Source organism: Haliaeetus albicilla, chromosome 10 (assembly GCF_947461875.1).
Source record: "Haliaeetus albicilla chromosome 10, bHalAlb1.1, whole genome shotgun sequence".
NCBI classification, from domain to species: domain Eukaryota; kingdom Metazoa; phylum Chordata; class Aves; order Accipitriformes; family Accipitridae; genus Haliaeetus; species Haliaeetus albicilla.
This window is the reverse complement of record NC_091492.1, coordinates 21,058,617-21,073,072: the sequence shown is the minus strand read 5'-3', so window position 1 is coordinate 21,073,072 and position 14,456 is coordinate 21,058,617. Positions and strand designations below refer to the sequence as shown.

Sequence of the window (14,456 nt, the reverse complement as noted above, 5' to 3'; positions counted from 1 at the left end):
ACCCAGCAGCCCTGCTGTGCATTTTGAAGCGGTGGGTGCTTCTGCTCTCCTCGGGAACAGGCCCGCCGCCTGCGCTCTGTGCGCGGTTCGGCAGCCGCTCTCCCACCACCGCACAGGGCCAGGGACCGAGGCAGCCCCGGACAGCCGTGTTTGGCTGGGGCGGGGGGGTCCTTTGCCAGCGGTGGGGTACGGTTCTGGGACCATCCTTTGGGCTAAGCCAGGCCTTTGCACTGGCTCCTGGGCCGGGGTCAGCTCCCGCTGACCGTGAGGGGAGCCAGAGGTGAGCGCGACGCCAGCACCGTCCCTCCCTACGTGCCCCCTCCTCACGGCCACCGCCCGTGGGCTGGGGGTGAGGAGGCCACGACGCGGCCACCTCTCCCTTCTCCCAGCGCGAGAGGGCCGGCGGGAGCAGGTGCAGGGGGCGGCCCGGCAGGGACCGCCGAGTCCCCGCCGTGACGGGATAGCTCGCCATCGCGCGGGGGGCGGCCTCTGCTCGCCCGCGGCAGGGCTGAGGCTGCTCCCCTCGAAGCAGGAAGCCGGAAACCATCGAGACGAGCCGCGTTAACGCGGTGGGGGGGGCCGGGGGGGGGCCGGCGGCGACCCCGCTCCCCTCAGCCCCGAGGGGTGAGTCAACGCCCGGGTGGGGGGACACTGACTCACATCCCCCACCCCGCTTCCCGCCTCGGAGGGAGGCGCGCGAGCCCCCGCGGCGCATGCGCGGCGGCGGCGGCGGAGTTGTGAATGGTGCGGCTGTTCGGCCGGAGTTTACGAGCCGGGGAGGAAGTCGGAGAGGGAGGGAAGGGGAGGGGGGGGGCGGGAACGGGCAGCGCGCGGCGGCGGCGCGAGCTCCGGCGGCGGCTGCTGCTGCTGCTGCTCTGCGCGCGCGGCACGGGGGGGGGGGGGGGGGGGAGGAGGAGGAGGGAGGAGGCGGGGGAGGGAGGGGGGCGCCGCCGCCGGCGGGGGCTAACAAAGGGCGAGGCGAGCGCTGGGGCTGGGACAGCGCGGGGCGGGAGGGAGGGCAGCCGGCGGCGGCGGCCCCACCACCATGCCGCGGGTTGTCCCCGACCAGCGGAGCAAGTTCGAGAACGAGGAGTTCTTCAGGAAGCTGAGCCGCGAGTGCGAGGTGAGGCGGCGGCGAGGCCCCCCCCTTCCCTCCCTCCCCCCTCCCCTCCGCCCGCTCGCCGCGGGGAAAGTTTCCGCGGGCCGCGGAGGGGCCGGGGGGGAGCCCCGCGCTTCGCCTCACGCCTCAGCCGCGGCGGGGGAGCCGCGCCGGGCCGGGCGGCGCGGGGAGGCGCAGTCTGTGCACTCCGCTGCCCCCTTATCGCCGGGATTGGCCCCTCCTGATTGCGCGCCCTGTTCTCCGCAGATTAAATACACCGGCTTCAGGGACCGGCCCCACGAGGAGAGGCAGGCCCGCTTCCAGAACGCCTGCCGCGACGGCCGCTCCGAGATCGTAAGTGGCGCCGCGCTCCCCTCGGGGCCCGCCGGGACCGGGCCGGGGCGGCCGCCGGCGCCTGTCAGCCGCGGGCGGGGAACGGCCGGCACCGGGCCCCTCCGCGCTTCGCTCTCCCCCTCCCGCCCTTTTTCTTTTTTTATTAAGTGAAAAGTTTCGGGGAGGCTTTGAGGAGGAGGAACAACGCTTCCAAGTCACTAAGCTAGAATGCTGGGCGCTGGGTGTGGCGGGAGCGGGCGGTGCGCGGTGCACGGCCGGGTCTGGGTGGCCGCGCCGTGCTGGAAAGTTTTCCTTCGGGGAAAAAAAAAATAAAAAACCCCCTACATCTGCCGCCTTTCAACCGCCGAGGGAAGGGAGGCTTTCGCTAAAAGGCAACGCTTCTCTCCCCCCGAAGAATAGTGCTTTTTCGCAAAAAGGCGTCAGCGGGCTCTGCCTTGGCTAGAGCAGTAAAAGCGCCGTCGGGTTAAAGGGGGGTGATAGGTAGGTGAGGAAAATCTCTCGGAGCGTTCAGAGCCACCCGCGGGTGCGAACTGGCTGTACTTCCTTCCCAGGGCACGTGTTGCAATTGTAAGCTGCTTATTTCAGTATTCAACTTCCCCCCCCCCCCTTTTTTTTTTCGGAAACAGTAGCTTTCGGAAATGAGTAAAATTTGTTCAGAAGGCACTAGCTAAAAGTCTCAAATGAGCTGTTTGATGTGTTTGTGAACTAAATCAAATGCTTTTAAAATTAGGCTTTGAAACTCACAACCTCAGCCCCATTTTCTCATTCATTAAGGTTAGACTATTCTCTTCTTCTGAATTAAGAAGTGAGATGAAGTATGGCTCGGAGTAGTCAAGAACTAACTAGTTATTTCCTGGTTTGATTTCTGCTATGTGTTCCTTCTATAGGACCAGTATCCCAGAGCACTGTTGTTAAGTTCTTAACTCTTCGCTGTTCTTAAAATGCAGAAGTAACCTCTTTTTCATTTACAGCATACAAGGAAAGACTAGGTAAAAATTCCCCTCCTGTAAAAAATAGCCCCTACTTTCACCAAGTCCGGTTTATGATAATTCTTTAATTTCACATGGTATTGATATTGCTAGTCAGTTCACAATAAAATTATTCTTATGCACAATGAAATTACTCTTATGCACATCCAAACAAATATAATTGAATACCAGTTACTGCAGCTGATCTTGTTCATTTGCGTTTGTGAATAAAAGAATATACACTCAAATACATGGTTATCTTTTACTGAGTATCTTTATTTTAGCTGAATCTTATCCCTGCTCTTTACCTGTGGTCTTAGAACCTGTAACATTATTTTGTGAGAGGTCCCCTGTAGTCAGTCTCTTAATTTTACTGGTTTTTTTACATTCATTTTTCATTGTGCATGTTTGCTTCCTTTAAAAAGTCACCAGGGAAACAATGGGTGGGTGAGGAAAACGTAGGTTGCTAGCATTTGAAGTTCCTGAACAGGTGAAAGTGCATAGTATACCTGAGTTCTTCCCTTAAAAAAAAAAAACAAAAAAAAAAAAAAAAAAAACGAAAAAAAGGAAGTGTAGCTTATAAACTAGCTTTCTAATGCAGCCTATGGAGTTATTTATATAAATGGGAAATCACTGTAGTTTCACCTTTGTGCTTGTAAGCCTGCTGCTGTCTTTCTCTGCCAGAACTTCATCCCTTGGAAGCAACCAGTGATGCCTGTTCTACGTATTTTTACTTCTGCTTAATTATAAAACAGCCTTTAAATTTCTTGATCTGAAACATCTGGTTTTGTTTTGTGACCAGAGCACAAGTAGTCAGGTTTATTTAGAAATGTAGCATGTGTAATGACTGATGTTAAAAAGAGCTAGCAATTTTACTTTTTTTTAGTCCTGAATGTTTTTCCAGACGTCAAGGATTTATTCTTTTATCTCCAAAGGGAGCCTTTGCAAATGACCTTACGTATTTTTAAGCAGGCAAAAAACCCCAGAGAACAGCTTAGGGATTTAATGTAGAACTGGCAGTAGGTTGTTGGTTACTTCTGTCAAATAACCCTTGATTGAATAAAGAAAATAATTACCAGTATTACTGAGAAAGTAACTGTGAAATATTAAATAAGATTTCGGGTTAACTTGAAAATAACATCACATGTTCAGTTTGTTTTGGGAGCCTTCCTAACTACCTGTTTGTTTGGAAGGTACTTGTATTTACATTGTGTACATGTGGGTCAGATCACCCTTGTACTCCTGGTAAGCTTTCTGCAAAATTTGAGGCATATGTGTATGATAGCATTTTGGACTGAGCTTAAAAAGGCTGTGTATAAAAAAAATCGTAATTTTCTCACTTTCAAGTTTAAGACCAAGCTAGTGGTGTGATTTTTTTTTTTTTTTTTTTTTTTTTAATTTGCTTTTACTAGAAGAAAATTGTTGGGTTCGGTGTAGTCATGTGGTCCTGTGTGGTTACTAGCAAGACTGTTCTGGAGTTTTTCAGTATTGACCTATGATTTTGATTTGAGAAGCATGTGGGTGTTTTAATTGGATGGGTTTATCTGTTCAAAGGGAGGGAACAGGCTTCAAAAATCCAGAGAATAAATATCTACATAGCTTTTTAAATAGCCTATGTTTAAATGTTGCCTGCATGACTCCATGAGGATGTGGGAATTTGTGTACTTGAATTTTCTTCTTTTTTCTGATATTTTTCCCATGGTTTTTCATGGCCCTCTAGCACAAGTTGGGGGGTGGAAGCAGGGAGGTGTGGGCACTTCACTGTCTCCCTTGGTTTCCCGGAAAGCAAGTACAGTACTTCTGACCCAGTATACTTGGGGCCTGCAGAAACTGGAATGGTCCAGAGGGCTGCAGTGGTCAGCTGGTTTACACTCGAAGATCTCACTCCTTGGCATTTTGTTTTAAGTGTAGAAATTAAGGAGTATAAAACACGTATTTGCTAAAGATGCTCAGAGGTGAGAAGGTTGTTCTTGCAAAGACTAAGTGGTGATGATTTATAAGTTAGAAATACTTGGAGATAGGTATAATGTTTTTGTTGATCTCTAAATAGAATCACTTAGAAAATAAAGGGATAATAGAAGCTAGTCAGCCTGATACTGATGGTCTGCAGCCGTCGCAGTTTTGATGCTTCCTATTTGTGCAAGTGTATCCTCAATGAAGCTTCTATTACATTGATTGAAATGTTTGTCTTTGCGTATTGTAGGGCAAACAAATATTAATGTACTAATACAATATCCCCCCCAGTATTAGTAGGACCGATTCATCAATTTTAATGACACTGAGAATGTGCTTAACAGGAGATTTTAAAAAAAAAAAAAAAATTAAAAAATCTGCTTTTAAGCATCGTCTGGTATGGAACCTGATTGCAGAGTATTAGTCTCCCTTGGCGGAGGGGAAAAAGTCAAGACAAAGCACTTCTACTTTCAAAATGGGAGGTATTAATCCTGTGACAGACAGTGTTGCAGTACATGACCGGAACTATCTTAAATAACATGTAGAGCTATTGTGTCATAGGTAGCAGTACGCTTATACCATAAAGTTGCTGAATTCTGGGTTGCTTGAAAGGGATCTGCTTGTCAGGAAATTCCAACTGTTAGAGTAATATTTTTATAGCTTTTAAGAAAAACTGTATTCTGGATTAATGACCATTTAAATCTAAGTGATCACAGTAATCCATACAGTTATTTGATTGCACCAAATTACATTTAATCCTGGGATTTTGAGTAGAGCTGTATTCTGGGAGCATGTTTGAGCATTCGCAAGCTTACAGGACATACTCGTGTGTACCAGAGAAGGGTATAAATACTGTGAATCTGTCTTCTACTTGCAAAAATCATTTTTTATTTCATGTCTAGAAATTGACATACTCTTCATGGCTTGGAGCTGATAAGATATACAAATAAATACAGAGTTTATAAAGAAGACTGAATCTTATTTTCATTTGAAACCATAGAAAATTATTTACTTGAAAGCAGTGTATGCTTTTTCTAATATGGTTAAGTCAGTCCCTTTAATGATTTTTACAAAGGGCTGCAGCTGAGAATTCCTATGGTTGCCTGTTCTCACTGACACAGCATCTGCTGATTTGGATTTCACTGGTGTCTTAATGTGGCAAGAGGACTTTTGTCCTGTGAAGTTTAGTTGAGCTGTATATTGATGCTGCTTGCCTGTAGATGATAAAATAGGGATATTTACATTTCCGTTCAGATAAGTTTTTATTTAGGTACAAGCAGATTGTGAAAGGAAGGGAGTCCTTTTCTTTCTAAAAAAGTTGTCCCTGGTAACAGGTCTCAGGAGTTCATTTTCCATCAGCAGTACTTCTTTTAGAGATGTGCAAGCTCTTTAAAAAGCATGAGCAATTTTTAATGTTGCAGGTACTAAGTTGGTGCAGGGTATCCAAACATAACTGAAAGGACAGATTCTAATGTCAGCAAAACTGATTTGAAAGAAGTATTGATTCCATGTTGTATTTTATATCTGAAGCAGCCAATGGCAAATGTTGTCAAAATGGAATCAGATGTTTGTAACTTAATACTTAAGAAAAATGATGAGTGCATGTTTTTGACTTTAAGTATTCTCTATGCTGCCTGGCTTAAGACATAAACTGATGTAAAAATAAATGACTGCCTGCATAATTTATGTAATGTCTTGCTCCCTGATCCTGTTTGTATTGATTTTTCTAAAAGGCTTTTGTGGCCACAGGAACCAATCTGTCTCTCCAGTTTTTTCCGGCCAGCTGGCAGGGGGAGCAGCGACAGACACCAACCCGGGAATATGTCGACTTTGAAAGAGAAGGAGGCAAGGTAAGAAGGAAATTGTTGTGACTGAAAGCAATTTTTATGTTGTGCTTATAAGCCAGTTAGCACGGACTGCATGTGTGATGCGAAATTACTAATATTTCACATCTCAGTGTGTGTAGGTAGTCACGTGAGTACAACTGAAAGCTGGTAGGATAAAATCTGGTATCGCTTTGTTTAAAAGCATGTTAATATTTCTGGAGGGAAACGTGGGCAGTACTGGTGGCTTTTTATTATTTTGAAGAACAGAACTTTACTTCTACTGCCATGCTGTGATAAAATTTTGGGGAACAATTTAAATTTGGTGTTGAGTCAGTGCTTCTAAAATGGTTCAGAAATTAGACTTTGGCCAATGAATTCTGGTAGATTAATGAAAATTTGCACTTTGAACAGGTTGCTTCATTGGGTCTTAGGTTACCAGTTGATATAGCAAGCATTCAGGGTGCTGCTTAGTGGAATGAAGCTTTTTTTTCTCAGTTTCACCGTAAGCTATAATATAGAAGAAGCATCCCTTTCAGAATTCTGAATGATTTCTGAATATTTTTTTTCTGAGGTCATTGTCCCATAGACTGATACCGAAAGCTAGAATTCCCTAATGACAGTGATGGTTACTGTGAAGCTGTATTAGATTTAGAGTCAGAAGTGTTGCTTAGTCTCTTCAGAATAAAGTTACTGAAATCACTTAAAACTGGTTTTGTTTTACAGGAGAAACATACCTTTAAAATGCAGATGCTGTCTCTTATCTATGCTACTGTAGATGATTTGGGACTGATCCAAAGATCACTGAATTCCATAGGAGACTTTCTGCAGACCTCAGTAGGTTTGAACCAGCATTCAAGCCCCCATAGCCTTTGTGTTTCAGGCTAATTTCTGTATAATTTTTTTACTTCAAAAATTTTTAATAGACTACAAAATTCTTGCTTTTGCCTAAGATTTTTTTTTTATACACTCTTGTTACAAGTTACAGCTAATGCTACCAAACCTACCAGGCTGGAGGAAATATCTGAAGCATATTCAGGTTTAATGGCATATTAGGTCTTTTAAATGCTGCTAGGTGGAAGACGAATATTTCCTATAGTGGGAAAACTTGATTGGAAGAAAAAAAAATTCCTGAGGGCAGATATGGTATTCGGAATTCAAGTTAATGAGTTTTTTTGGAAAAAATCCTTTTCCATTTAGTCCTGTGAGGCTTGCAGAAGTTTGACAAATTGGGGGAGAAGGAGTGAAGTTGGCTATGCTGGGTACTGACTGCTTTGCTAAGGAAACTGAATTGAATCTGGCTCTTATTGAAAAATATTGATTCTGGCTCACAATTGAATGAGGAATTTTTCTTGTAATGTGTAAGAAGACTGAAGTCTTTCTTCTAGCCAGTTCAGAACTAATTTTATTTACTCCTATGATTTTTTTAACTTTGTTTTCTCTGAATGAATTCTTAAAGTACTGAACTACTTCATCCATTTTCTTACGTTGTCTTAATCATGTAAGAGCGTGGTAGATATGCTGTGTATTATAACAGAATATGAGCCTCATTAGTGAATGCCACTCCCTGTTTTATTTGTGTTTACAGTAAATTCTAGAGTGCTTCACTAAAACATGTAGAAGAATTCATCTGAATGAGGCCAGAGGTGGACAAACTAATAAATGGGATTAGTGTTATGCTCTAGTATGAACAAATGACAAATTCACCATTGTAATAAAACTTTACTAGTGTAAATTACATGTGAGTGCAGGCTTGCTCTGCGTAGAATTAAACTTGTCTGAAAGTAAGCCACTCCTGTAACTTCAGAAGAGGAGTAAGCAGAATGGGAGAATGTTTCTCATGTTATCAACAGAAACAGTTAAGTGTTTCGTACGAATTGTCTGAGACTTTGTCCTCTATAGATTTTTGTCGTTTGCTTTTATTAAGAATTTCTTTCATAGGCTTCAACAGTCTCTTAATACCATGTGATTTTTGTAGCTCTATGCAACACTGTTTTATGAGCTTTGATTCTTGAGGCAGAGCATAATGTGTGTTTGTTCATCACTGGATTTAAGCCAGCAAGGCATGTTTTTAATTATATGAATAGAAAGAGGCTATGGGGGGAGCTGTCAGTTAATTATTATTTTAGGCATTAGTTTGAGATCTAGAATGTAGATAAACTTACCAACACTAGAATATTTTTATTCTGGAATTCTGCGTCGGTGCTTGGCTAAGCAAATGGTGGCCCAAAATAGTTTCTCCAGAGCTGAAATATGTCACTATTGTGCCTAAGCAGTTTTGTACACAGATTGACAAAGCTACCAATGCAGCATCTGCTAGAATTGCTTCTTAAATGATTAACTTTTAGAAAGAGCAACAACCTTGTGAATCCATGCAAAAGTTGGGATTCTGTGAATGTCTACTTCATAGGCTTGAGGTTTTTTGTTCTGGTATTTCTTAACTGAGGGGTTTTTCATATGCTTAATTTGCCTTTTAATTTGATGCATCTGATGTTCACAATGGGTGGGTAGGCCTCTAGTGGATGCCCTGTCTTCATTCATTCAAGAATTGGATAGCTAAGTGTTTACTTCATGTTTCTACTCATTTTAAACTCAAGCTTAATGGGGTTTTTTTGAGATAGTTTTAACATTCTGTGCTGTCTTTCACCTGTAGCAAATTTAATTGTGTATTTGAGCAATTTTTCAGGTTTGTCATAGCAAAAGGAAAAAGTAGCATTAAAAACAGGTCCCTACATCGTAAAAATGATAGAACATTGTATTTTATTGTGATTGTGGGGATGTGGGGTGTGTCAAATTCAGTGTATGTCCTGTTTCTGGATATCCAAATCATACCAAGGCTACCTGATCCTTTGTATTGTCAGCTAATGTCCAGTTCTTTTTGTTTGTTTAAAAGAATAAATGAATAGATATTGTTAAGAAAGTCAGACACAGACAGTGTAGCAGTGTAGTATATTGCCTGAAATCTCATGTAACTGAACCCTGGAATGAAGTGGAAAGCTTTATTTTCACCTTGGTTCTCTGGTATCGTTAATTACTTTGACTAGTTTTATTTGTGCTTAATGAAGTTCTTTAATTTTTACTTCTGTTTTATACTGATACCATATGAACTTGAGGCTGAACTCTGTGTGTGGACTTCAGTGCTTCTTAAAAATCTAATTTTACTGAAAGTCCCCTTGTTTTGTTAAGAACTGTGTGATCAACTTTCTTTGCATGGTTCATTTTGTATACTACTTACTGTAAGACAAAATGTTCCTGGTTTTCATTTGTTATTCAAGATGTTTATATAGCTCTGCTCTTTCTTACCTGAAAGAACATTAGTTCTCGGGTATTGTTTCTTACTGTTTAAATACCAGTCGCTACACCAATGAAACGTGTGAAGTTCTTTTACTTCCCCTCCCTTTTATAATACTATTCTCCATCTCCCTTCTAATGCAGCTTAACTTCCTGTCTGCTGTTTGGTGGCAGTTGCTCATAAACCAGAGTCTTCAACACAGGCTTATTTCAGTATAATACACTACGAACTCTGGAACTCTGGAGGAAAGCACATCAGACATGATTTAAATTGATTCGGAGTGCCTGGTATGCCATGTGTGATGTAGCTAGGATTTCTACTCATTAGACCATTAGCATTGTTCTAGTCATAAGTAAAGATTACCGGACCTCATTTTTCTTCCTGAAGATGCTGAGTGTCTACTCGTGCAGTTTTTTGTCGCAACTAGGAAATTTTATTTGGCTATAAGTTGATGTTAAGTGCTTGGATGAATCTAAAAAACTGAAAATCTCTGTTGTGCTGCAGACATTACAGCAGTTACAGAAACGTAATGAGAAAGAAAGGTGCTGTATTTGAATAAAAACTATGTTTAAATGGCAGCCAACAGTAGCAGTTTTCCACTTCTGTCCTCTTTTCTCACTAGACGTTTGATAGACAGGACTTGTCCCCAAATCAACTTTTTCTTTTCTGACTTTGGCAATAAAATTTCATAGAGTATTGGGATGGTGTATTGGCTGCTCCATTTTCTGAGCAAATGCAGTTTCCAGTCAAACGTAGGATCACAGCGTACCCAGTGGAATTTGCTTGGAACGCAAAGGCTTAATTTATGAGAAATATCTGAATATCAGTGCTAACCTGTACTGAATCTGAAGTTTTACTTTCTTTACTTGCTTTGGTCCCCACCACTTCCTGAAGAATTTAGATGAAACATTAAGTCATTCAAACAAAGTTGGAGTAGCAGCTTTCTTCAGGTATGCTTACTTTTAAAAAATCGGTAAGGGTGTCTGGGAAACTGATTTACAGTTTCGGCTCTCATTGTACCCTCACTGTAGTGCTAAAGAGCCATACTCCTTACGTTCCTATATTTTCAGTCCAGCAGCATTTGGGGTTTTTGCATTGTCACCATCTAAAATGTTCTCACAGTTAGCAGTTACTTGTATGTGTTCCCTGCAATCCACTGAGTCTCTGGACAAAAAGGATTTGAGTTTAATTTTTTTCCAAATCAGTGGGAAAGGATGTCTGATGCTAGGGATTTAGGGAAAAAACCAAACAACAGTATGCTAGAGCCATAATATTAATTAAACACCACACTCGTGTGCCACCCTATAGGGCAGACTGTCTCAGCCATGAGATGCATGTGTTCTTAACAGTTATCAAGACTTCATTTATTTGTCTGTAGTATTTTAATGCTCCTTCAAATTATTGTGAAGGTCTCTGTTTAAAGTGCTTCAGGAGACAGTGCTACAAACCTGAAGAGTTGAGCATCACCTAACAAAAGTTCATGGAGCTATTTGTATGTGGTGGAGGCATACGGGCTTGTAAGATGTAACTTAGTTAAACCGAGCAAATGTCAACTTTTAAGGGGTATCTTGGCATTCTTTGTGGATCGTCTCTTAATATGTGAGGGCATCTGGTGAGGACATTTCGTTTCCCAGGAGCTGTCCTGCTCATAAATGCTTTCTCTTGCAGAAGAGTCTTGTTGCTTCCGGATCTGAAGTAGAGCTGAGGTTCATTGTGTAGCTCTGTACAGGCCTTGACTGATTTTTAGCTAGTCCCTTAATGCACTGGTGCATTAGTGTAATGATATTTTGGGGTCTGCTGTTCTCTCCCTTTGTGCTAGCAGAATGATACAGAATTTGTCTTCTGACTTAGTTTCAGCTTACTTCAGGAATGTGGAGCAGGGAAGATCTGACTGGTGCCTGTCCTCAGAGCTGGTGCTTTTCCTGAGCACTCTTAAACAACTGTTCATCCTCCTACTTGGGTCTACCTGATGACCCCACAACCCCAGAACATTGTGGTAACTGGGAGAGATTCTTCTATGAAGAGCAGCTGGTGGTTCATGAAGGCACATCAGCTGCTGAACTGTCTGTGTGCTCAGGCCCTTCGAGGTGCTTTTGCCTGCTTCAGCCAAGGGAAGTGGTGTTGCCCTGATGAAGCCCGCATCGCTGTCGTTGCTTTTTTTATCTTTCTCAGGCTTTTTCTGTAAGCTCCAAACAAGAAAGTCAGTGTGCAGTTATTCTGACAGCAGATAAATGGGTTTGGTGGTGTATCCAGTTTGTACCCAGCCTGGCTAAACAGCTTAATTTTTTCTTGGAGTTGTGTGGTGGGAGTCCTGCAAAGGCTTGGTGAATGAGAAGAATCCACTTTACTGGGTCGTCCCCTTGATCAGTTTTCATCCAGGATCATCTGTATGGTTTGGGTAAAACACTAGTTTTCTATGGATGTTTGCGATTCTAGATTTTACTACTGTGTTTGTGCTTAAGAGTCTTTTATTTAGCTGAGACTGCTCAGTTTGTTTCCCCCCCCCAATAAGTAATTTCTTTTTTTATGCTCCTATGCCATTTTTGCTTTAGAGGAGAGTGAAACTTTTTCTTGTTTTGCATAGATACTTTGAGGTGTTATTCATTATGACCTGCTGTTGCACAGAGGAGAACTGTTTAATCGAAACCACATTTGAAGCCAGGTAGTCATAGTGTATGTTTGCTTATTCACTTTCCCTCACAATTGGGAGATGCCCCTATCTGCATCCAGTTCATACACTATTAACAGTTAGGAACTTGGATTTTGGGAAGAGGCATCTTCAGCGCTTGCAGCCTGTTAGGTACACGTTGTCCTGTGCTGGCAAGCAGCCACTGGCTGAGATTTGGCCAGTTGTTCCTGAAGAGTGATTTATCATAGGGTGCCCTCCGCCACTGGAGCATGAGTCACACCAGGCATCTCTCATGTGACACGTATCCACAGCCTTTTCCCTATAATCCTTTCACTCCAAATACTTTTGTTACTGCACACAGCCTTCTTCATGCATTAAGGTTCATGCAGTGATGGTGGCATTTTGAAGCAATACTTAATGAACAGTACTTACAGCATGGTTGTGCTGTTTGTGATGCCTACCTATCAACCCTTTCTGTAGGTCCTAAGTACTTAAGATCTGCCATCAGTAAACCTGCTTTTGATTATCTTTTATTACATGTTGTAGAAGCAGTTATTCAGTCATATTTTATATATTACCTTGAACTTTTTCCAGTGGTCTAAATGCACCCATTAGAGTTGTATAGACAAGACTTCAAACTTACTCATACCATCATCCTAAAGTTTCCCAGAAGAGGAACAGAACCAGAGTTAGTGAGCTAAATTTTGCATTTGGGAACCAGCTGTATGTAAGGGCAGATGAGCACTGTGTGGACGAAAGCAATACTTGAGATCTCTGCAGCATAGATACTGGAAGAAATCCAGACATTTGGATTGTTGAATCCTCTTGTTTGCCTGTCAGTCTCCACTTGCTAAGCAAAGTTTGTTAACATTATGCTTCTCTGCTCTTCTTATAAATGAATGAGAAAAGTAAGAGCATCACTGTTGAGGATGTCTGTTTCTTCATGAAAATCACTTAATACTTCATATTAAAAAAAAAAAAAAGAAATTCAGTAAGGTGATGAAACATTTGCTACAAGAAACTGTCACTTTTCTGAAAGTTACTGAAATGTTTCCTCAAGCTTTATTGTCCAAAGCACGAGTAACTAAATGAGCTAATTAGCTTGCATAATTGCATGTTTGATGTTTAACAAGTTGGCCTGGTGAAATGTGTACTGTGACAATACGGAGAGAAAACAAGGACTCTTACACAAGACTGCTATTCCAAGAAGATGAGTGCTAATGAAAGGATCATTTTGGGGAGAATAGCTGATGCTGCAGATGTTTTGTCTAAGCAGAAAGTCTGTATCTTTTCTGTTACAGCAATATCTAGACTTGTATATGAGATCCAAATTGTAGCTACTTGAGGAGTCTGTGCAGAACTTCTGCCTTCTTTTCTGTATGTAAGATAGTTTGCTTAGACAGTTGCAGGCAGCAGCTCTACGTTGTGGGACTTTTGGGTATGCAACTTGTTTTATCTGTTCATCTCAGTATAAATATAGAACAGAAAACCTATGGAAGGTGACAGAAGGGAGTTCTTAAACCTGACATAATTTTTACAGTAAGGGTCATTAAACTTTCAATTGTCTATCGAAATACAGTGACTGAGGACAAAGTGTTGTCTGTCATATTTCAAATACTTTTAGGTCTGAAATTTAGGGCAGAAAGCAGCTCAGGACATAAAAGCCCCTGTCAAGTGTTCCAGATGAAGTATCTCTTGACGGCAGTTGAGGAGTAGCCAGCATTGTTTGACGAAACAGGTTGGAGGTGACAAGAAGAAATTTTTAGCTTCTCTTCAGCCAATGTATTCCTTTAAAAAAAAAAAAGAGATTAAAAAAGGGGAAGAATGTACATTCTTCAGTAAAGGCAATGTTGGACTTTTTGGAAAACTAATACAAGCCTAAAGAATGCTTAAGAATAGGAAAACTAAGGCAGGAAGGCATCTAGACAAAGTAAAACATCTACAGTAGTGTATTTTTCTCATGCTACTAAAGAGCGTTTGGGGATTTCTTTATAAAGCTTTCATGCTTCTCTGATTTTTTTTTTTTTTTTTTTTTTTTTTTAAATATATTGAGGGCAAGCATTTTCACTTGGGTAGAGGGGCAATGGGCATCTCATGTCCAGATGCCTCCACCTAAGGGAATCAGAGTACAGTACCCTGCAATGTGATTGCACAACCGGGTAGCCTGGTGGGTTTTCACTGCAGAAAACTATGAGGATTTTAGTTATAGCAAACCAGAAAGCTGATGTTTCTAATCACTTTGAAAGGTCTTACAACAGACTGTACGTGACACATACAAGATGGTACTTTCCTGACAAAGCATTCAGAGAAGTAGTATGAAATTTTTTTTAAGCTGTAT

General features: G+C 42.2%; 1 protein-coding gene across 3 annotated transcripts in view; it reads left to right on the top strand.

Moving 5' to 3' along the window:
• Positions 1–965: 965 nt before the first annotated feature.
• Positions 966–14,456, top strand: part of CBFB (core-binding factor subunit beta) — a 44,460-nt gene continuing 30,969 nt past the window's right edge. For 2 of the 3 annotated variants that reach the window (XM_069793753.1, XM_069793754.1), the window contains exons 1-3: positions 967–1,123; positions 1,367–1,453; positions 6,108–6,224. In XM_069793753.1, the coding sequence (XP_069649854.1) occupies positions 1,046–1,123; positions 1,367–1,453; positions 6,108–6,224 (282 nt within the window). In that variant the 5' untranslated portion in view covers positions 967–1,045. Of the gene's footprint in view, positions 1,124–1,366; positions 1,454–6,107; positions 6,225–14,456 lie in introns of all 3 variants that reach the window. The other variant, XM_069793755.1, reaches the window with a different exon arrangement.